The sequence below is a fragment of the Limulus polyphemus genome, unplaced genomic scaffold, assembly GCF_000517525.1.
Source record: "Limulus polyphemus unplaced genomic scaffold, Limulus_polyphemus-2.1.2 Scaffold1867, whole genome shotgun sequence".
In the NCBI taxonomy this organism is placed as follows: Eukaryota; Metazoa; Arthropoda; class Merostomata; order Xiphosura; family Limulidae; genus Limulus; species Limulus polyphemus.
Window position 1 is genome coordinate 5,126 of NW_013667477.1, and position 25,913 is coordinate 31,038.

Here is a 25,913-nt window from a genome sequence, read left to right on the forward strand (position 1 = left end):
TTATATTTACAACAGGTATTCCATACAATTTATAAAAACAGCCTTGTTTGGTATAACCACAATTGAACTCTTAATTAAACTCCATTTGAACTGCTTCAAAAAGGAAAAAATATTGTAATTTTACAAGATAGATTTTACAGTGGTGAAAAAAAACTTATTTCATCACTCAATTTTTTCACACTTTTCTTCGGAATCATCGTCTGTTTTGAGGCCCGGATGCATGTAGGTGCAAATATATTTCATGGATGATGTAATAATGTCTAATTATTATATCAACAGGTATATAAACTGGCTGGATATTGCATTAGAAAGAAATGCTTAAGTTGATAATTTTGAACAAATGGACGAATTCAATGCAATCTTTATGTTAACATATAAAATTATAAGAAATCAGTTATTTGATTATGTGTACTTTATAATTAAGTACGGTAGTACTCACAGTAGGGATCATGATGCAACAAAATGGCGACCATAAAAATCGCAGGTTTAAACTACCTTTAAAATGTGTAAATATTAAAAATGACTATTTCACGGTATTGGCTGAGCAAAACTAAAGCTTGTTGTACTTATTAGGCCGCCTACATCGCTATATATGTGTGTTGATGCTGTGAATCAAAATTTCACTAACGACGGACCTTATCGCTCTAATTCTTTCACAGAACTCTTCCGTCTGTGGTCCCAGTGATTCCTTTCTTGTACCGAAAAGGATACTAGTATACATACACAAAAGGAACACGATGCACTACTTTGGGCATATAATAAGATCTTAGGGTGAGTTGATAGGGGTCCTGATGAGTAATAAATCAAATCGGGTATACGCGCGTCCCACGCTTGGTATTGCTGACGCATAAAAATACAGCAAAATGGAAAGAAACAAGTATAATAGAAAAAAATGATTTTATAAAGACAAGTAGAGATCCATATATCTGTAACCTAGCTAGCTATAATAATATAGAAAGCTTTAATACTACAAAAAGTATTGAAACAAATAAGGCAAACTATGAAAACTGATTTAAAATTCTAAAACAATTATCCCTAGTTCGGTTTAGACTAACATAATTACAATGATTTGTCATTTGTAGTTATGTTAGTCTGAGCCAAAGTAGGGACAACTTTTTTAGAATTTTAAGTAAGTCAGTTTTCGTAGTTTTGACTCAATTGTTTCAATACTTTTTGTAGTATTAAACTTTTCTTTATTATTATAACTAGATAGGTTAGTATATATTGATCCCTACTTGTCTTTATAAAATATGAAAATTGTTTATCATATTTATAAGTATATGATAATTATAAATTTCTGTTACAGTGCAAATAATGTGCGTGTTTTTCAAAGCAAGGCCACGTCAGACCATCTGCTGTGTCCACCGAAGGAATTTGAACTCTTGACTGTAGTTTTCTAATTTCTTACACTTACTGCTGTCTCAGCAGGGGAGTGCGAATAATGAAGGGTTAAAAAATCACATGTACAGTATTACAACATTAGAAAATAAAAATTATGAAATTGCAAAATAAAATAACTGTAAAAAAATGAGTAGAATAATATAAAATGCCATATCTAATGAACCAACTCGCGATGATTTATGGAATATATATAAAATCTCAGAGTTAAAGAAAAAATAAAAAGACTGGTTATTGAGTGGTGTTAATAGACAGTTGGTTGTTTGGTGCTTTATGGCACAAAGCAGCAAGGCTATATGCACCAAACAATCATTAAAAATGCAAAACGAAGGAAAACTATAAAACGTTTAAAGAAAACAAGCTAAAAGTGAAATAAAGTGAAATCAGATACAAAATTTAATAGAATTTAAAACAAAAACAATGACTCATAAGAATATAAAAACACAATTAAGCTGGACAGTGTCACCATTGACAAGGACAATGTCCAATGTCAAGGGTAAATTTTTAGAATAGGTGTCAGAAATGGTGCCATTTCTCACATTATAATGATGGCATGAAAGTAAAATGTGAGAAATTGAAATTTTTGTGTCACAAAGGCCACACATTAGCGAATCAGTTCCATATAAAAGAAAATAATGAGTAGAAAAACTGTGACCAATGCATAGCCTAGACAAAACAACGTCCTCCCTCCGATTTTTATGCACACTAGACAACCAAAAAACAACAGTAGGTTTGATTTAGAAAAGCTTTTTATGAATTTGCTCACCCCAAATTGATTGCCAACTGGCATGAAGCCATGCCTTGATCACAGGACGATAATTCACATATGGGGCAGGCATGCTGTGACAATGTTAGAACAGATGGACTTAGCTGTGCTGTCAGCAACCTCAATCCCATGAATTCCGACATGGCCAGGTATTCAGAAAAACTAGATTGAAACGGATGACAGAGAAGAGTGAGCTAGTTGTTTCTGAATATCTAAGAAAACCGGGTGAAAACTCACGTGAAGTGATTCCAAGGCCATTAGAGAGCTAGGAGAGTCAGTGTAAATAGTAGAGTTAGTGTACTACTTAGCTTCTATGTGATCCAAGGCAAGCAGAATGGCATACAACTCAGCAGTGAACACAGAAACTGTATAGGGGATCCTCTGAGCAACCACCGAGCCACTACAAACCATGGCAGAGCCCACAGAGTCACCTGATTTTGAACCATCTCTAAAAACAGGAACAGAAGAATGGTTTTAAAATGTTTGGCAAAGAGAAGACGGTACCTCCAATCAGGAGTATATCCGTCTTCCTCATATGACTCAAAGAAATGTCACAGGTGTGGATGGTAAAAAGCTATGGAGGAATAGGTTGGTTAGCAGATTCAGCAACATCATCCCATGACAGACCCAAGTCAGTTAGATATGTCTGGATACGAAGGCCGAATGGAGGAATGGGCACCACCAATTCTGAAAGAGCAAAGCCCACCAAGAAAATAAGACACAACCCGAGGTAAGGATCGAAACTTGGTAGCATATTGCAAAGAAAGTTGCAAACTTCTGAGGTGAAGAGGAGGTTTTTGGGACTCAGTGTACAGACTCAGGATTAGTGAAATGTGGAAAGCTCCTGCACAGAGCAAAATCCCAAATGATGCACAGGGTCTAATATCTTCAAGACAGAGGCTCTGGCAGAACCACAGATCAGAGACCCATAGTATAGCTTGAAATGCATGAGGGCATGATTAACCTTGAGCATTGAACATCTTTCCACTTTCCAAGAGGTGGAAGAGAGGATGAGCAGCGCCCTTGTACACTTGACACGAAGTTGCTTAATGAGAGGAATAAAAGTAAGCTTTCAGTCAAAGATAAGTCTCACGAACTTTGTCTCAGCCACCACGGGAAGAAGAGCACCATCCAGATCAGGGTGAAAATCCTGCTTCAGGCAGAAATGGACACAAACGGTCTTAGAAGAAAAGAAGATGAAACTGTTTGCCCTGGTCTACCCCAACAGGTGAGTGAGAGCAATCTGAGGGTACCGTTCATTAGACCTCATATTCGACGACCAACGAAAAGTGTGGAAGTTGTCGACCTAGAGGCTGTTACCAACAGCAGGAGGAAGTAGTTCAGTTGTAGCATTGATCTAAATACTGAGAAGTTTTAGAATCAAGACAGCCCTGAGGGATTCCAAGTTCCTGTGTGAAGGATCAGGACAGGGACGAACCCATACAGACTTGGAAACTCCAATCTAGTAAAAACTTACAAATAAAGATGGGTAAATGATCATAAAAACCATATGAATGGAGGTCTCACAAAAAACCAAACCTCCATGTTGTGTCATAAGCCTTCTCAAGATCAAAGCAGATAGAAAAAAATGCTTCCTCTTGAGGAAGGCTTCCCTGATCGAGATATTGAGATTAATTAGATGGTCTATGGTGGAGCACTGTCGATCAAAGCCATATTGGGTGGGTGAGAAGAGGTTATTTGGTTCAAGGAACCATACATCATGTGAATTAAAACATTACAGAGACAGCTTGTCAAAAACGTTCGATGATAATTAAAAGGAAAACATTATGCTGCCAAATCCAGTTAAAAACAACCAGAAGAAAAGCAAGAGAGCCAGGAGAAAGATGGTGCAGCATCTCATAATGAACATCATCAAGCCTGACTGATGTACTTACAGACCAATGAAGAGCAAGTTTATATTTTCACCAGTGTCAATGGGCAATTATATTTATAGGGATGATGTGCCTGACAGGAAAGTGTCAATTTCTCCACCCGTGCCTTGATAGCCAAGAAGGTACGGAAAGAAGCAGAAGTGCTGGAAAGGTAAGAAAAGCATTCCCTGAGAATATCCGCAATGCCCTGTTCATCACCAACCTCCTAGCCATTGGAGAGCAAGATCGAAAGGGGATTGCAAGCATACTTTCTACTTACATTTCAAATCCTGTTCCAGGCAACCTTGGAACTGATGGTAGAAGAGATGCTGGTAAAGAATTTAATCCAAGATTCCTTCTATCTTTGATGTCTGACCACCTGGGCATGGGTACTAACCTGCTTGAAAGCAATGTGGTTGAAAAGAGTGGTATACCTGCAAAATATATCTCAGGTCCGTTTCTGAGCCTCCTGGGATTGCTGGAAGGCAGGAGTCCACCATAGACTAGGATACCGTGAAAAATGTGTCGAGGTTTTTGGGGATTGAATGCACAGCTGCTTGAATAATCCAATCAATTACTGAATCCATGCAAGTCGTTAATACATGGACGACTAACAACAGCAAGATCAATTTCCGAGAGGGTGGTGAAGGAGAGCCAGTCAGCTTGCTTCACCTTCCAATAGCAGTAAACGACTGACCAGGTGCTTGGAAATACTTAAATGAACCAGTATTGAAGAGAGAAAAGTTGTGATGTGAGAGCATATGCTCCACAGAGATACCCTCTCCCGTCAATATCAGCACCACCCCAAAGGGGATTGTGTCCATCAAAATCTCCGAAGATGAAAAGGGCAGATGGCAGCTGGTCTATAGGATCATCAAGGTCTAATGGATCATCAGTCTCTCCTGGTGACAGGTAAAGAGAGCATACAGTGATGGTAGAACCCATGGTCACAGCCTCCAAGGCATATTGAATGGCATGGTGGGAGTATAATGATCAACCAGTAGGGACACACCTCCATGGATTTGTCGAACACACATCTTACCATTCCTGTATAAGGAAAACTGCCGAAAGGTGACAGAATCTGCAGGTCTGAGGAATATTTTCTGTAAAGATATAAACATAGTATTATAGGAATCGATCAAGACCTTAATGCCATCCAAATTAGAACGAAAACCTCGATAGTTCCACTGTATCAAAATGACCATTTATATTTAGGAGGAGGATAACTGGGTGGAAAACCCTTTTGCTTGTGACCACAACGTTATTCTTTAGAAGAAAGACGTCTGTCGACCTCTATGGAACCTTCTTAAGGCTGATCGGGCACATATTTGTCAGAAGAAGGAGACTCCAGAGACTGAGTGTGTGACCAAATAATGGTTCTGCACCTTTGAGTCAAAGAAGAGGGACCCAAGCAGTCACTGAATGTGATGGTGGGGACAGAGACAGGAGAAGACATAGACTTATCAACTCTTGCATCCACAGAGGGCAAAAGGCTCTTAAAATGATGAGAGAAAGAATGTTGGAAGCACCGAAAGATCTGTCTGCACTTCCACTGTAACATTGGAATGGAGTGCAGCAGCATATGTCCGAGATGAAACAGGATAAGAGATGCTATTAACAGTATGTAAACATTGTACATCTTTCTCTTCAACCCATTTAGAGCAAGAACGAAAGTATGAGGATTGGGAATTGATGCAGTGAGGGTCCAATTGACACTCATAGGCATCATAGTCTTTGCTGCCAAAACGAGCACATCTAAAGAACCAAAACAAGACGTCTTATAATGTCCAAACCACTGACACTAGAAACATTTGAGACGATTAGGAATATAGGCCATACCTTAAAGCTCAGATAACCTCCCTCTCAATAATAACTCCTCATGAGGAATTCAAAGTAACATGGGATGCAACCTAAATAGGTATATCCCCAATGACCTTTGATTTCAGGAGGAGTTCGCTATGTGTTTGGTGTAGATGTTTCCACTAAAGTGCTCCTATAATGTATTTTCTTCTCTGACCTTAGAGAGCCAAGAAGTCCCTCTAAAATCTTCTGAATGAAAAAGGGAGACGTTTGCCCTAAAGGTTAGTCAGATATAGAATGAATAATTAAAAACCAGGCACAAGAACAGTCAGAGCTGATGACTGCAGATCCGAGTTTTTCCAACCAACAGTTTTTATTTTATTCTTATTATCTAGATTTGGGGGATCCATAGGAAATGAAAAATATTTAGTGCCCACTGACCCCACCCACCATGGATCCCTATGAGGGGACACACTACAATGTCAAATACGGACAGTGCATCTACACCAGGGTTTGGTGGGCACTATACCTAAACACCAGTATCAGACACAATGTCCACAACACTGGCACTTAGATGACCCTGGGGGAGTCACCCCAATGACATCCATCTACAGGTATTCAAAGCCAAAGTGACATGTCTAAGTGCCCTTGATATAACTCACCCATCAGGATGACACCACTCAATTACCAGGATCCTCTCCTCTCCTTCACTGAACGCCACACACAGCAAACACGTGGATAGATGTTTGGAACCCAGAGGAGGTAAACCATACATACAGAACATTCTCAGGGAGATCCCCTCACCACGTAAAGGAATCCACACCGAGAGGTTAATACACAAACTTAGTAATATTCACTGAATAATAACTTACTCATACAGGATTGATACAGTCATTACCTTGACATATATATATTCTGTATTTACTTGCCTATTGGTGATAATGGTGTAATAACACTATACAGCATTATTATTTTGTGTTAAAATTAGTAATATCTTAGTTTCCATTATATTATGACACAAAGATTTTATATGTAATGATTATGATGGGTTTGTAATGCCAATTTTGCTATTATACTTTGATATAGTATAATATGATTTATCGAGTTGATGGACATGATAGGCGAGATATAGATTTGGTATATTGGTTATATGAGGAAACGTTTGCAGTAACACGAGTTAGAATATTAGAGATTCGATAGCTATAAAATATGAGATCTCATACTATTTAACATTGGGTACATAACTATGAAACTTGTATGTTAATGATTTGTCAAATATAGGACTAAAGAATACAACATATCAATATATTTAGGATAACTCATATTGACGTGAAACTTAGACAACAAATTTTACAAACAGATTTTGATAAGCTAATGCTTTGGCTAAATCTAATTAAAATTTAGGTAAACACAGATGAAAATGAAATCTTGAATATCTACTAACAATTTACAAAAATTAATAATGGTACATTTTATTCAAATTAATACAGCTATATGTAATAACAAAAATAGAAAAGCTACTTCCAGAAAGTATTATTCTGGTTTTAATTTGGATATTTTTCTACAATTTATTAGTGGTTATAATTATATGTAATGTCTATAATGAATTATAATTAAATATACATTAAAAACAGTTAATTTCTGAAATAATTGTAATGTTAATTTATAATATATATTATTATATATTAATAAAGATTTTGTTAATTTATTTGCATTTTGTTTCTTTCTTTCATGTTAAACACAAAGCTACAAAAATAATGTAGGGGGATCACAACCTTATATCTATTCTCTAACTTATTAAAGGCAGTACAACTCCTTAAAACCTACTCTTTACCTTCAGTAAAGCAAATTGGAATAACTTTAGGACAGCAACAGAAATTCTCCTTCCAGAATTACGTAAATCAGTCAGTCATCCCACTAATCTAGACAAATATGCCCATAGGATCATATCGGTTATCACCGAAACAATTAGTAAGACAGTACCATCTGGTAAACGAATTAGTTAGCACAACTCATAGCAGCTTACCCCAGAAAAAGACATACACATACAGTGCCTTGCGAAGTATTCACCTCTACCAGTAATGTCACATTTTGATGAAATACAAATAATGTCAACTATTTTTCATATTTTCATATTTGTGCTTCGGATCATTTTCCTGCTGAAATGTGAATATTCTGACTCAAGCAGGTTTTTCTTTAGCCTGTACTTTGCACCATCCATCTTCCTCTCAATCCTGACAAGCTTCCCAATCTCTGCTGATGATAAGTAGCCCCATAACATGATGCCATCACTACCATGCTTGACAGTTCGGGAGATGTTGACTGGGCGATGTGCTGTGTTGGGCTTGCAGCAGATATAACACTTACAATTTAGACCAAAAAGCTAAATTTTTTTCTCATATGACCATAAAACTTTCAGCCACATGTCTGCAGTATAATTTACAAACTTTGTTGCAAACTTCATTTAACGTGATTATTTTTCATTATTGGCTTCTTTCTTGCCACTCGCCCGGCTTTGTGTAGGGACCAGAATATTGTCAATGCATGAACATTGATTCTTATCTCAGACATGGAACTTTGCAAATCTTTCAAAGTTGGCTTCACAGCAGCATCCCTAACCAGTTTCCTGCTTGTCCAGCTGCCTAGTTTGGTAGGGCAGCCTGATATGGGTAGTGACTGGGTGGTATGAATCACATTCCTTCTTAATAGTGGACTTAGAGATTTTCTTGTAACCTTTTCCTTGTTTGTAACTCCCCTTGGTATTCATAGTTAGTTTGTCATATCACTATATGAAGTGTGGCTTAAACAGATGCATTTACTCTGAAGTCAAGTTAAAATACTTTTATTACACAAACACACATACCATTACGCTAATTTTGTGACCTTTCAAACTAATCATTTGCACTCAAACTGATTTAATGTTGTGAGATCAACGGGGTTGAATACATATGCAATTGAGAATATTCCAATTTTCTTTAGAAATCCAACTTATGTACATAATATCAGGTTTTTTAGCTTTCTCAGTTTTGAGTTCAAGTATGAAAATTTCACAATTGCAAGCTCAGTCAGCAACAAAATGTGGAAACTTTGTAAAAGGGTGAATACTTTTGCAAGGTACTGTAACAAGTGGCTTTTCATAGCCACCCATGATCTTTCTCCCAAATCACGCATAAACAAAAGAGAAACACTGTAGAAAAAATAATTAAGAAGCAAAAAGCAGATAACTGGGGATGTTTTTATCAGACCATTGATAAATCGAAACTAGAACAGTTCAAGAGAAAACTTAAAGCAGTATGTAAAGATAAACAATTAGACACTTACCATAATAACACAATGATATGATAGCCACCTCAGAAACAGAAAAGGCCAAGCTCCTCACGGAATTCTATGAAAAAACAATTCAAACTCCGAATTTAAGCTGTTTTGATCAACAACATTTTGACCGATAATACTTGAAGAACGAATTCTACACGAATAATTGTCTCCTTTTCGTCAAACTCCAAACAGGCGGGTTCGGTTACTTCAGAGCACCCTCTGACAAATAAAAATATTATCCTCCATCTCTGTTATTACAATACAAGTTGTGAAACTCACTTTAGAAATCTCCCTTTATGGCTAAACTCACAAGCAATTTACTTCACTTTTACTTTCATTAACTTAACTTGGTTGTCTATATATATATATATATATATACTGACCAACTGAGGCCTAGGACATTCTAGAAACTACGAGACATTATGATGTAACAATGAGAAACATTCAGAAAGTTCGAGCAATGTGACGTCAATTCACAACAATTGAACTACACAATAAATGATTCGTAAACTGTTATGTAAGGAAATATGAAATAAATTATCGATTATAAAACTAAATTTAACACTTGTGCTTTATAACTATCTGTTAAGGAGGAACTTCAGCGATACAAGTCCTTTCTTAAATGAAACTAGTTTATTCTTTCTCAATACTACTTTGCAATACACAGAATTTCCACAGTCACTTTAACTTGACAAAACACGCTATAATTCACAATGATTCACGCACTTTACTCACGGTCCCTACCGCTCGCTTGGCTCAATTATCTGTCTGTCTGCAATTATATCTCCGCTTTATTTGCCGGGCTTATAAACAAAAAAGAGAGCGCCTAGAAAAGACTAGAGTTGCCAGGAAAAGTCAAGATCCTTCGAGAAACTCATGACGTGTTACCAGAATCACGTGACTCCCGCTGTCGTAACATATCTAGATCACAACTTGCATATTAAATTTAAATGAAACTGTCGTGTATATCTAACAAACTGTTCAACATGATACAATAACACAAAAATTACTGAAGCAAGAATAAAAATACCCATAAATAAGCTTACAAAAACCACCCCTGGGAGTAGGGATAAAAAAATTTATCCACAAAAATGCATCAGAGACCTTGTTTGCAGACATATGTGCACTCTTCAATTTATCATTATAATCGGAACAATGCAAATAACTATCAACCTATTTGCTTCTTAAACAGTATAGGCAAACTCTTAGAAAGAATAATATCGTCAAGTTTATTGTGGCATCTGGAAATTAATAACTTGTTGACTAATTCTTATCTATTACAATTTCAAATAGCCTAAAACTGAGTTAAATTGTAATTTAGATTTCGTAGTTATGTAAATGCCGATATATATCCAATTTATAATATTTGCCAAGAAGACTGATATACACAATTTTCTTTGTCTTATAAAATTATGTTATAATATACAACCAATAATACAATTTACAATAATGCGTTATTACGAACAATGATTAAAATACAAAAGTTTTACAAACTTACAAACAAAATAAAATCTTATTTCTAGTCTGGAACTTCCTTGATGTCTTATCGAGGGTTCACGATGAGCGAGTTAATTTCGAGTTTATATAGGTATAATTCACTTAATAGGGAGCTAGCTAGCTCTGTGGTCTTCACTGATCACAGGCCGATTTTTTATACAGATGACGTTAGGTAATGTTTTCGTAAAAGTACTAATGTCTGATGTGAATTCATTAAAGTTAAATGGTTTGTAATATTCGAAAGTTATAAATGTTCCTGGTCAAATATCTGAAGCTTTCCAGTTAATAAGCGTTAATCACAGTTATAGCTTCCGAAGTTTGTAGTACACCAACTATAGCAAACCGGTAATAGGTACTGGTTTTTGGTGCGTAGCATTGACTACATTTATAGTCGTATGGAGATTTTCTCAAAATTTCAGTTTACGTAGCAATACTGATGCTAACGCTAACGTTTACATACACACATATATTGTTGACTTTTACACTCGAGAATCTTCTACAACTTTAAAGAATAAGTGGGAGTTTCGCAATACATATTTATATATCGATATTAAAATAAATATATAATAACATATTCATCACAACTCCCTCCTTAGAGAATTAAAAACTGTATATACATTTACAACAATACATTATTCAATAGATTACAAAACTTCAATAACCATGATGGCACAAATACAAATGACTTTATGACCATAAAATAACTTAGCACGTGAAAGTGCATCAGCACAGATGTTATCAAATCCTTTGACATGGATTATCTTCAAATCGTACTATTGTAATGATAAACTCCAATTCAACAGTCTTCTGTTTTTGCCCCTCGTTTGGTTCAAAACATTCAACAGGTTATGATCAGTATAAAAGACAAGAGGTTGTTGTGATGCAGATACATACACATTGAAATGTTCTAACGCTAATCACTAGAGCCAATGTTTCTTTTTCTACAGTAAAATATTTATTTTACTGATAATTAAACTTTTTATTAAGATAACAAACAGGGTGTTCAATACCTCTGTCGTCTGATTGTAATAGAACAGCACCAGCACCACAATCGCTGGCATCAACAGCTAATGCGAAAGGCTTATCAAAGACAGGTGCCATCACTACAGGGTAAGTGCACAACAAAGATTTGACCTTTTCAAAAGCAAATTGACATGTTTCAGACCATTTGAACTTTTGATTTTCCTTAAAAGGTTTGTTAATGGTACAGTGATGTCAGAAAATTGTTTACAAACTTCCTGTAATAACCAACCATTCCCAAAAATCTCATCAAACTTTTCTTGCCCATAGGAGTTGGATAACTTACAATACAATCAACTTTAGCTTGAATTCGAGAAACTTGGCCATGGTCTACTTCATGACATAAGTAAACAACTTTGGCTTTACAAAAGTAACTTTTTGACAAATTTACAGTGAGATTGGCTTTCTTAAGCCTCTCAAAAACATCACGTAATACACATAAATGTTCTTCACACGTATCACTGGAAATCACAATATCATCAACATAAATTCCAACATCTGACAGGTTGTTGAGACTTTGATTTATCATTCGCTGAAAGGTTGCTTGAGAATTTTTTATCCCACAAGACATTACATTGTACTGGTATAACCAATCAGGAGTACAGAGATTTATTTTACCCTGTCAGTTAAAGTAACAGCCCAGTATCCCTTTAGTAGGTCTCACTTTGTGATATATCTAACTTTTCCAATTTTATCAATACAATCTTCCATTCTTGGAATGAGATAGGAATCGGTCTTTGTCCAAGCATTTACTTTGCGAAAGTCCGTTCAGAGCCTAACTGAACCATTAGATTTAGGAACCAGTACACAAGGTGAAAACCAATCACTTTTACTGGGCTCTACAATGCCATTTTTCAGCATATTTGATCTTTCTTTATGCATTTTATTGGCCTTGATTGGATTCACACGATAGAAAAGTTGTTTCACAGGAGAAACGTCACCTAAATCAACATCATGAACAGTGATGTTGGTTTGATTAGGAACGTCCAGAAATATACATTCGTATTCAGTCAATAGCCTGCAAGTTGATTTTTCTCCTCAGGAGGCAAGTGATTGAGTTTGAATCAAGATTGACCAGAATGTCAGAATTACTCAGCTTGATGTTGCATTCGTCTCCAATATTTTCAAATTTACGGGCGTCTGCGTCAAAGCAACTATCATCAGTATCAGGAGAACACTCAACAGCTGAAGTATTTTCGGATGCATCTTGTATGTGATAGGGCTTCAACATATGACACAGCTCGATAGTATTTCGACTATGAGGTGTTTGTACAACATAGTCCGTATCATTAACTTTCCAAACAACCTCATAGGGACCATGATACATAGCTTTGAGTAGATGTCCCATAGTGGGTAACAATACTAAGACCATGTCACCAGAATGGAACTTGCGCTCTTCAGCCTTGTGGTCATAACCATTTTTCATTTTAACTTGGGGGTGACTTCAAATTTTCTAGTGCCAGTTCACAAGCATATAACAGTCTGGATCGAAACTTGGAAACATAATCCAACAAGTGCATTTCTTTTGGATCATCTTCCAACCATTGTTATTTAAGCAACTTCAAAGTACCACACACTTAATGGCCAAACACCAACTCAAACGGGCTAAACCCTAATGACTCCTAAGCTGACTCACGAACAGCAAATAATAAATTAACTTCTTTATCCCAATCCTTCTCGTTATCGAGACAGCAAGTCCACATCACATTTTTCAAGGTAGAAAACCTCCCTGACATAAAATTTGATCCCTGATCAGACTGAATTTCTTTTGGGAAGCAAACAAAAGTAAAGAAATTAATCAAAACCTTAGAAATGTTTTGTACTAAAATGTTTCTCAAAGGGGAAAGCTTCAGGGAATCTAGTGGATGCACATGTGATAGTTAATAAATACTGATTCCCTGATTGAGTTTTTGGTAAACGTCCAACACATTCAACAATCACACAACTGAATGGTTCTTCGAAAGGTGGTATAAGTTTCAGAAGAGCAACAGGAATTTTCTGGTTAGGTTTTCCGACCAACTTACAGGAATAAGAAGTTTTGCAAAACTGAGAAACATCTTGCCTAATTTTTGGTCAAAAGAAATGTATCATAATTTTGTCACGTGTTTTGTTGACACCTAAATGACCTCTCATCGTAAATTTATGTACAACTTTCAAAATTTCACAATTATATGCTTTGGGAACAACGATTTGATAAACTACAGCCCAGTCCTTTGAAGCTGGCGCATCTGGAGGTCTCCATTTCCTCATAAACACACCATTTTTGAAAAAAACCATTTGGAACTCTCTCCAGTTCATCTTTCAGGAATGTATATTTAAATAGAGAAAAGATCTGCGGATCCTTTTCTGGCTCAATGATCAATTTACTTTTAGTAAATGGAACTTCACTAGGTGAATCAGATCCCTCACGTCCATAGTTGACACTCACCACAGAATTTCAGTAAAACAATCATCCACAAGATCCCCATTGGATTCAAAAAATGTCTGAGATAAATCTATAATATCATCCTCTGAATCCATGTCTATCATTTGTTTTTGGCTTAATTTCTTAGCCTAAGCTTGAGACACAGCACACGAGGGAAACACATCGGGATTCTCCTCAATGACAACATCATCCTTAAAGTAGGTCTTACTCCAACCACAACTAGTCCCGGAACTAGGTCTGGTGCTAAATAAATGTTATGAAGATGGACATTAACAAAGCCATCCTCAATACCCTGAGCAATAACAGACTCACCACTGGCAGAACTCGAATCTAAAGGTAATATACCTTCTAACAACAATGATTGAGTCGCCCCAGTATCACGTATGGGTATGTGATTGCCAGTGTCATTTGTCACAGGCACAGAACCAACAGACACAAAAGATCTAAATTTCTCCCTGATTACATCAGCCTTTATATCATTGGCCAAATCAACAATATTGGGTGATCTGGTGAAAGTACGTCCGTATGGGGGACACAAATGCACTGGGTGTTGCCTCCTTTTCTTTTTTCTTTTTTGAAACACCATCAATGAGATATAACATGGCCAGATTTTTTACAAAAATGGCATACAGGCCTTGATGTTTTTAATGAAGTTTTATCCTGACTATCAAAAGATTTCGAACTAGAGGAGCTGGATTTTTTTAAAAGGATCCTCAACTTTAGGGAATTGAACTGATACAGGCTTTTGCTGAGATGATAGGATTTTTTTTTAAAGAAAAGTGGTGTTATGTGTTAAAGTGTGATCCTAGGTAGGAGCGGCTGCTTCCTATAGGGTTTCAACATTCTTTCCATCCAAGTTTGAGGTCATCACGTGCACAACATTTAAATTCCCCCATTGAACATAACTGCCTTAACTTGTCGAAATTGTTGCCAATATGTGTAGAAGTATGCCATCGATCAAAATAAACCTCTTTTTCGTGGACAAATTCCATATAAGTTTGATTATCTTGTTTGTGATAACCTTAAAACCTTTGGGATAAGCCTCTGGTACTAACTCGTATGCTTTGAGAATAGCTGCTTTAGCCTTATCATAATTCGTACAATCTTCTAAAGAGAGAGTGGCATAAGCTTCTTGTACTTTACTAGTTAAAACACTTTGTAATAATAATGACCATTTTTCGGTGGGCCAAAGCATGGTTTGGGCAACCTTCTCAAAATGTTGGAAATATTTATCCACTTCATTTTCATCGGTCAGTGGTACTTTAACATATTGATTAAGTTCAAAGTTGTCGTTTTGTCTTGGTCGATCAGAGTCGAGTCTAATTTCCATTTCTTTCAGTTTAATTTTTTTTCGGCTTCAATGCAAGCTTTTTTGGCCTCGAGACGTTTATTTTATCTTTCAATTTCGATACGAGCTTGTTCAAGCTCCAGTTGTTTGAGTTTTAGCTGGATCTCAAACTTGTCTTTATCACTCAATCCCGATTGGCTAGTGGGTACACTAGAGTATTCCTGTAATGGTTCTGCAGGCAAGAAATCATGGTCGACTAGTATTTCGATAATACACTTTTTTGGTTCATTTTATTCTCATTGATCATTTAACTTCTAGTTCTAAAACTTTGGCAAATTCCAGCAATTAATTTTTTTTGTTCGAGGGAGGGTGATTCAAGAAAATCTTGATAATCAGACATGATCAAATGTTGTTGGCACTGATAAATATAAATTGAATTATGATATAAATTTTAATTTAAATTGAATTTTGTCTCTGATTCAGATCCCAGACGAGACCCGAATTTATTATGTTACTTATTGCAATTTCAAATAGCCTAAAACTGAGTTAAATTGTAATTTAGATTTAGTAGTTATGTAAATTCTGATATTTTGTTGAATAAGACCGATGTCTGTAGGTTTACTTTCTTCTTAGAAATCTTCTCATATAAGCCGTTTTAACGTTATTAGAACAACGGGCAAAAGTTGTAGATAGTGGTGAATTGGCCGACGCATTTCGAATATGATCTGCATCCATTATCAAGGCTGAGTGTTGTGTGAATTGCGATTATTGTTTGTGGATATTTATAGGCAAGCAGGTGGTGGTATTTAGCTCATTAGGTGGCGCTGTCATCTACATTGGAAGGCGTTGATTGGTGGAGTGTTGTATTGTGGCCTGGGGTTTTCTCGCCAAGAAGTATGAAAGGATAATTTTCAATAATTATGTTTCACCCTTAAATTTAAATTAAAACTTTAGAAATTCATTTGGTGCCGTAAGTGGTCACTAGTGGTGTAGTACGTTATGGAGGGTGAACGTAAAGAATTAAATGTGGAGGAAATACCGGTGTCAAGTTTATACGACAGAGATTCTACAGTACCAATCAACTTAAATAAATACAGAAAGGCCGTAAAAAAATATATAAACAAGGTATACTTGAACTATATACTTTATTAAAGTTATGATATAGCTTTGAAAATGTATTAGTAGTCTACCATTAGTAGTAGTACTACTACTAGTAAAAATAGAACTACAGATTTACAAAATACAAGTAAGGTCAATAAATATATTTTTATGATTCTTATCACTGGACTTTGCAGCTTAAGATTAGTCAAGATTTAATATTTGGTTATGTATTCCTGTTATTCTCTGCTGTTATTATTAAGTTATGATACACAAAACAGGTATTAAAACATAATCTTTAAGAACTGTGGGCTTCAGTGCTGGGAATGGAAATGTGCACTTTTACAAGTTCTTGCCTGCCCCATGTATTTCATTTTCAGTAGATTCAATTTCACTAACTTGAATCTAATGACTTTTGGGCCAAGAATAGTAATAATGATTGTAGATTAAAATGAATTTGGCCAAAGGCCAACCACCCTGTTAGAAAAATGAAACTGTCTTAGCTGAAGATGACTCCTACTTTGCCAAAATTTATACTTGCATCCCCTAGTCCTATTGTCACTGTTAAATATGAAAAAGATGATGCATAAACACTATCAATTCCCTTTACAATCTTAAACACCTCAATCAGATCCCCCCTAACTCTTCTTTTTTCAAGAGAAAACAATTTGAGAGATTTCAGCCTCTCCTCCTTTGATAACCCCTTCATCCCAGGCACCCATTCTCTGAACCTTTTCCAACAATTCAGTGTCTTTCCTAAGGTAAGAAGCCCAAGCCTGAACACCATATTTTAAATGTGGCCTAACCAGTGACCTGTACAATTAAATTATAACCTCTTGAGACTTGTATCCAATATTTCTGTAGGTACAACGTAAAATCCTATTTGACCTACCACTAGCAACATCACACTGCTTGGATGGCTTTAGAGACTGATCGACTATTAAACCAAGATTCCTTTCTTTCATAACACTGTTAAGGTTATTCCCATCCAAATTATACTTACGATTTAAATTATGATAACCCACATCCATTATCTTGCATTTATTATAATTAAAAGCCTCTGCCATTTATTTGCCCAACTTACTAAATGATTTAAATCCTATTTAAAATCAGCAGCATCCTCTTCACAGCTAGCAACACCTAAGACCTTAATATCATCTGTAAATTTAAGTAATTTATTGACTATTTCTTCATCTGTCATTGATGTAAATCAAAAAAAGCAAAGACCCTAAGACTGAGCCCTGAGGTACTGCACTTATGACATTAATCCAGTTTGACTGAACTCCAATTATTAGAACCCTCTGCTTTATTCCATCCACTTATTGCCCACATCTATAGAGATAATTTTTTATCAAGCCTTTTATGTGGCACCTTGTTAAGTGCTTTCTGAAAATCCAGGTACACCAAATCTACACCCTTACCCTCATCTACATAAGCAGTAACCTTTTCAAAGAATGTCAAAAGATTTGTAAGGCAAGATTTTCCCTTAGTGAAACCATGTTGACTATCCAATAAAATTCTAAACTTTGTTAAATTGACTTTGCAAAGCATCTTTTAACAGACTTTCCAAAACTTTTCCCACAATTGATGCAAGCCTAAATGGCATATAATTACCAGGACAATTTTTATCACCTCCCTTATAAAGAGGAGTGACATTAACTAACTTACAATCCTCTGTTACCTGCTCCCTATTCAAGGACTTACAAAAATAGTAGCAAGTGACTCACATATCCAACCAAATATAGCTTGTGAATTGTAATATAGCTTGAAAGTACTTCTCTTGTAGACGAAAGTTAAACAAAGACGAGGATGCTTTGAGGGCGTAAATGTAAAAAAGAGGCTTACATAGAGGCCCAAATGAAACTCATCACGGTCAGCCAGTAGCTCCATCTGGCAGTCACTTATTTTTCCTAAAACATTTAATCCTATTTTGTTTTGTCTATGACCAAAGTTTTCTTGTCAACATTTGTTTAATCTACCAAGTGCCTTAAACAGATCTTTTTTTTAGTAGGTAAATCCACAATACCGTGTAAAAGAACGTAGAATACAATCTAAATACACTTTTAGGAAAAAATTTCGTCACTTTCACATGTCCTCTTCAATCAAAATTATAGACGAGGGTGGGGGGGGGGGATCTCTCACTTGCGTATAATGTACCATTCAAATTAATCACTACAATCTCCGAGTTTATACTTTTTTCAGCTGTAACAAAGAAAAAGGTTATTAATACATCTACTTTAAAGAACAACAATTAAGCAAAGTTTTGACTTATTGACTTTCAGTTTGTCAGGAGGACTGATAGAAAAAGTTTGACAACCGGTTGATCGTATTGAAGTGAATGTTCAAACTATTTAATATAACAGTGACCAAGATGGCAAAGACAAGGAGGCACTACCGATACAATCACGATGTTTTATACATGTAACAATAATCACTGTTGTACAATGTCACCACAGGCATTAATGATGTAATAACGATGGATAGTCTTTACTATACGATGATGAATGCTGCAAAGCCAAAATTTTCGTTCTTATACAGTTATATAGAGAAAATTGGGCTATTTGTAGCTGTTCATAATTTTTGGGAGAAGAAAAAGTGAAAATTATTTGAAGTTGTGAATATATCACTCAATTCCCACCTTCAAAACTGAAAAGGCACAATGTCGACACTGTTTCAGCAAACTGGTTCTCTGTTAGGCACCTTTTTTATTATTATTTTAGTGATAAATTCTCTGAAGCGTTTATTCTTAGATTTAAAGTATGTTTTGCGTGGACTTAAGAAGATTAATAGTAATTATCGAACTTACTGTCAAAATGTGTTATTTATTTAATGTTCAATCCCTTTAAATGAACAAGATATTGAATTAGAAGAAGCATGTTTAAACCCCTTCGACTAGTTACCTACAAGTCATCAAAAGATTATATAACATATTATTTTCAAATAATATTTTGTGACTGTTTAGCTGTACCACTATTAACATCCTCCAATGAGACAGTGGTAGGTCTATGGACTTACAATGCTATATTTCAGGGTTCGATTACCTACGGTGGAGACAGTAGATATCCCAGTGTGGCTTAGCACTGAAACATACAAACAGTTAATGTGTGTTTTTCTTTGATGTATCACCACGTTCTTCTTCCTTTGCAATTATACGTTGAAGGAGTTATCAAAAAACTTCACCAATATCATCCAGATGGTTATTACTAGGTCAGAACTTTTTGGAACATTTATGAACAAAGTTGTTACATAGCCGATTGTAGAAAACCAAGTGACCAATAGAGGGAGACACTTGCCGAGAAATTTTTTCCGTGAATTATATAAAAGGATAAAACTGCCATTATAAACGTTAGTCAACATACTCGGTAATTATTTAGGTAGTAGTTATCATACATTAGTGACTATTTGAGTTGGAACATTTTTACATTGGTAACAATAATCACTGTTGTACAATGTCATCACAAATCACGATGGTTTAAACATGTAACAACACTAGAAAATGAACATCATAATCAAATTTATTGTTATTCTCTGGAATTACTCTATTTTATAATGCAAACATGTCTCATAATTATTGACATACTCCATTAATAAAATACTTTTAATGTTAATATAGAAATACTGTACTTCTGTTTATTAAATGTATACGGTTTTTGCTGACAAAAACAATGTGGAAGTACTTTTAAAAGCAAGATGTTTTTCAGGTTCATACTAATACCCGTATGTCTATACAATGACATTTTTATTTGTTTCGTTTTCTGTTGTTGTTATTGTTTTTCGAATACGATTTGATTAATGAAATCATAAACACCACTGATGTAACAACGATAGTTTAAAAGAGCACTCGGTGACAAACATGTAACAACAATTATAGTTGTACAATTTCATCACAGAGACTGCTGAAGTAATCACGATGGTTTAAAATACCCAGTGATAAACATGTAACAACATTTATAGTTGCGCAGTGATAAACATGAAACAACAATTACAGTTGTATAATGTCATCACTGACACTATTGATACAATCACGATGGTTTACACATGTAACAACAATTACTGTTGTGCTATGTCACCACAGACACTACTGATGTGAACAGAGAATAGTAGATTGTTAGTCAAATTTGATCATGAGGGTGATTCTGTGATTGTTAGCTAAATTTTAAAACTATAGTTACCCATTAGACGAGGGAAAAGTATTCTTAAAATTTTGCCTGATTACAGAAAACTAAAGAAGGAAAAAAACAAAAACGCATATGATTCCTCACAAACAGGAAAGTAATTTTTGTAAGTTTTATATCGACTCATAGTTGCTACGGCTGCGCAGTACTGGCACGTCGAAAAATGTGTGTAATTTAATTTACTTGCGAATCGTTTTTTTCTTAAACACATACTAAATGTATCACTTTATATTTGAAGTGGTGCCAGGGGCTGTAATGAAACAGACAGATGCATACTGAATCACAGTATAACAACCGATACTCGAGGGTTGTAAAATTAATTTTCTGACGATATTTAGGAAATTACTGAATCATTTAACATAACTAAATATATCCTCAGAGAAGGAATAGTATATGTTATTTTGTGCTTAATAACCAAATATTAGTATGAAAAAAAAGCACAATATAATTCAGATTTATGATATCTGTTGAATTTAATGGTTTCCTTTTAGCAGAATACTTGGGATGTACATGTCAAAACACTATTTATATAAGCAATGTAGACGGTGAACATAGTGATTCGAATACTATTATTATCCACTCTTCTAATTCTTGAGAACTCCTAATGTAGAATGTAGAATGCAGTGTTAAAAATATAATAGGCCTTAATACTCATGTCTAGTGACAAGTAAATTAATACTGGATCCTGTTATTCTCCACGAATACTGGCTTAAAGAAGTTTATGAAAATTTTACATACTTTTCTTGTCACGTAATAACCGTGATTTTCCCCACAACTGACAGTGTTATTTCTTTTAAAAATATTACAGTGTTTATACTCATCCACGTACATGCAGAAATCTTTCTGTTTGAAGAAACTGAGGCTTAACACTACTCGTATGCCTTCTGCAAGACAACATAAAATCTTATTTTATTATGAAAAAATAAAATGTGATGTAGTTTTTAAAGTTTCACGAGAATTATATAGATTATTAAATTCAATACTCTTAAGAATAAAGACTGAGTCGCTGTTGAAAATTATTATTTTTTACACATTCCTCTTCGCTACAGAAACGTTGGAAGATTCGTTTTTGAAGCTACTGACGACAGTAGAAACCTTTAACAAGTTCAGGATGAAATTGAGCAATGAAAAAAACAACAACAGTAAAACGCTAGATTGTTCGAAAATATTAGTAGGTTATCAGATTATAAGAGTGCCAAGTTAAACCACTAACGGATCAGACACAAGGATCAGAATCGGATTCTTGCTTGTTGCGGGACTCGAAAGAGGACTTCTTCGCTTTGCATTGGTATAACAGTATAAACAGTCTTGGTGTTGTTTTCTTCACGTCACGTTTACACCATCCGCATGGCCAGATTGTCCACTTGGCATAGGTAACATTTGTGAGAAAACATAGCCTTGATCAGTCGTATCATAGTCAATATGTACCAAGAAAAGACCTGGGTTATTGTGACTGAGCCGGAATCCTTCATCTCCCATTTGAGTTTCGAAACACTCTGCCTACGATAAATCGGAGTACCATTTTTTAATTTGGCTGTTTTTTTTTAGTTACCGTTGTTGCTTGTGTCCATAAACTACGTGATAGCAGGAGTCCCTGAACATGGTTCTTACAGATTCTGTGACTTCATCTCAGCACACCTGCTTGATCTAAGAGACTACAGCTACAATAGTTACTTCGACTGGAGAGATCTCTTTCTCTACTCATGGCCTGGTACGTTGCCCACGACAACTTGAATCAACTACTTATTTGAGTGTTTTCAAGAGGGCGGGGGGTATCCAGATTTTCTTAACTTCTAGATTGATCGAGTGCGTTATCAGTTAGGCGGATGTAGGTTTGTTTGTTTGTAATTAAGCACAAAGCTACACAATGGGGTATCGGTGCTCTGCCCACCACGGGTATGGAAACCCGATTTCTAGCGTTGTAAGTCCGCAGACATACCGCTGTGCCACTGGTAGGCAGGCGGTTGTAGAAGGATTATTTTATTTTTCTCTTGTGTGGTTCATATTCCATAACTTTATTCTTCTTCCAGTTTATCATATTTCTTCTCTGTCATGATGGACTAGTACTAATAATGCGTAAATCATCGCCTAGGTTACTAACCACGACAATAAATGACATGTCTGTATTGTTTTTATGTATCTCAGCATTATGACTAATCTTTATAATTATAAGTATGAACATGTTTAACATATCATCCAAGGTAAGGAGATGCGTTGGATGAATCTCTTTCCTTAGGATGTTAAAATTAATTTATATATGTAGACACACATACATATTACTCAATTTCTAACACCTCCATATGAATACTATAATGTTTGATAATACTGTTACTTGTTGGAAACGTTACAATTTGCATTTACAGTAAGGTAGTTTGACCTTAATTTTGATTAATTACTTAATTAGACTGATATTAAATCATTAACCTACTGTGTGATAAAGCAAGTAATTATATAAGATTAACCTTACTGTTGATCAGATCGTTAGAGTTATTAGATCCGTAGCTTAGAAATACTGATGCTATTAAAGATATGTATGACAACGTATCTATAAACGTGTTATGCTTATTAGTGAAAGATAAAACTCAATTTAATACACATGCTTAACATCAGAGCGAACGTGAGATATACCTAAATGTTTAGGTAATTGTTTTTAATCATTTAATAAGTGTGAGCTATTACAAGTATAGTCTACACCTTACGTGGGATTATCGGATCATAAGTGAGCGGAAACAGGTACAACCATGAAATACTAAGCTAATATATGCGTGTTCTACGTAGTATAAGTTCTTACTAAATCGTATATGGACTGATACAGGTATGGCCCACTGTATGCACCGACTTGGCGAATCATATATGAACCATTACATGTTTTTCCTACATAGTGGTTGGCAAAGCATATATGTGTTAATAGAATTATAGTCCACGTTATAGATGTACTTGCCGAAATACATATGAGCCAATATAGTTAAAGTACAAACAGTAGATGTATACATACACAAATAAAATATAAGATAGTTTAATTACTTGTTGTGAAGCGCAAAGCTGCACAACGGACTATCTGAGCTGTACCTACTGCAGCGATCGAATCCCGAATCTAACATAATACTGGTTAAGCCCATATAATTTGTGAGCTGTTGCAGGAATAGCCAACATGGGTAGAGCTGTATGCGTCACGAATGTTGTGTAACAGAAAATCTTTATTTATGTGCAGAAGCTTGAAGTATTATTAAGTTTTGGATTCATGATGGGGAAACCGAAATTTAATAAAGTTTGATAAAACATAAAACATTTTATTTACAAGGTTCGAACGTTTCGGAATAACTTATTTCATCTTCAGCGAAATCTGAAAAATGTGTTACAAAGATTATTATTACTAAAATTATAACATAATAACATAATCGTTAGTTTAGTTAGTTATTAAGAAAAGCGGTAAATGAATGGATGAAACAATGTTTATTTTTATATATATATATTACAAAACAGCGGAGTTAAGTGTGAAAATTTAGAACTATTTTAGATCTAAAGAGCTTTGTGAGTCGTTTAGATTTAAAATTGTTTTAAAGGCTCTGAAGGCTCATGGCTCATGTCCCGTTGCAGCAAAAACGAGCTTCGCCCTTTAGAGCGTTATAAGAGTAACGGTCAAATCTCACAATTCGATCAGACAATGGTAGCCCAAGATTGAAAGTGGTTGCTGTTGACAAACTGCCTTTCCTTTAGTCTGTAAAAGTTTTGAGATAGCTTGACTGGGTAATGAAAAAACGTTATTATAAATGTACGACGTTTCAACAAGATTTTGCCATCATCAAGTACAAAATCTTGTCGAAACATCGTACATTTATAATAAAGTTATTTTCATTACCCAGTTAAGCCGTCTTTCATGGGAAGTGTGTGATTTTTATTTATTTACAGTGTTTACATTTCTTATTTATTGTCGGATACTCTTCAGCTTAATTTTTCTTTTTTCAAAGTCAGCCATCTTCCATTTTGCCAGGTTCTTCGATATTACTTTACTCTACTCCTTGGTTATTGTATGCTTTTCTCCAGTTACTCTGTTTTTGTTATTGTTGGTTATTGCCAGTTTGTTCTGTATTTTTATTTTGGTTATTTCCAAGTATATTTTGATTCTTGGTTATTTTCAAGTTGAATCTGTTTCTTGTTTTTTTTTGGCTATTTTCGAGATTGTTTCTTGGCTATTGTTGTTTATAATTTAGTTTATTCTATTTCTTGTTTATTTGTTGCTAAAGAATAACCAAGAAAAAGACTCAAGTAGAGAATAACCAACAATATCCAAGAAGCAGGAAAAATTAGGGAAGGCTATTCTTCAGTTTCCTTTGGTTCTTTATTACTGTTTGCTATTCTCCAGTTTGTTTCTTTGTTCTTGTCGGCTATCCTCTAGTTTGCCATGTTTCTTGGCTATTGTCAGCTGTTCTCCAGTTTACTCTGATTTCTTTAGTATTTTCGGTTACTCTAACAGCTTGTTCTGCTTCTTGGTTATTGCCAGCTATTCGCTAATTTACCTCGATTCTTAGTTATTATTGTCCATTATCCAGTTGAATATGTTTTCTGGGTAATCTTGGCTATTCTCTAGTTTACCCTATTTTTTTTATTATTGTCGGCTATCCCCCAGTTTGCCATGTTTCTTGACTATTCTCCATTGTACACTGTTTCTCGGTTATTGCTAGCTATTCTCTAGTTTGTTTATTATTATTATCAGCTATAGTCCAATTTGTTCTGTTTCATGGTTATTGCCAGCTATTCGCCAGTTTACCCTGATTCTTGGTTATTGTTGGGTATTCTTCAGCTGAGTCTGTTTTTTTTGTTTTTTTCTTAGCTATTTTCCAGTTTGATTCGTTGTTAATATTAATTAGTTATCTTCCAGATTGTTTCTTGGTAATTGTTCGCTATTATTCAGTTTTCTCTGTTTCTCAGGAACTATTACTCAGTTTAATCTGCTTTTTGTTTATTTGTTGTTATTCTCCAGTTTGTTACGTTTCTTAGTTATTATTGGTTATTCACTAGAAAGCTTGCTGTAGCTAATACTATACCAAAAGGAAATATTATTGTATATTATTTCTTTTTATAACTGTTTATATATTATATAAAAAGAGTAAAAGAACCGTGGATAGTGGGATTTCTTACATACTGGTAATTTAGTAGCAAATAAGACAAAATTATAAGTAAAGCTCCTAGCTGGTTTTACTCTTTGGGTGCCCGGCATGGCCAGGTGGATAAGGCGCTCGACTCACAATCTGAGGGTCGC

The 25,913-nt window shown here is 35.2% G+C and overlaps 1 protein-coding gene across 2 annotated transcripts in view; it reads left to right on the plus strand.

The window, feature by feature from the left end:
- The first annotated feature begins 16,064 nt into the window (after positions 1-16,064).
- LOC106465204 (cell division cycle protein 16 homolog) overlaps positions 16,065-25,913 on the plus strand; it is a 200,194-nt gene continuing 190,345 nt past the window's right edge. Inside the window, exon 1 of one of the 2 annotated variants that reach the window (XM_022393059.1) lies at positions 16,065-16,505. In XM_022393059.1, the coding sequence (XP_022248767.1) occupies positions 16,380-16,505 (126 nt within the window). In that variant the 5' untranslated portion in view covers positions 16,065-16,379. The remainder of the gene's footprint in view (positions 16,506-25,913) is intronic. The other variant, XM_013925406.2, reaches the window with a different exon arrangement.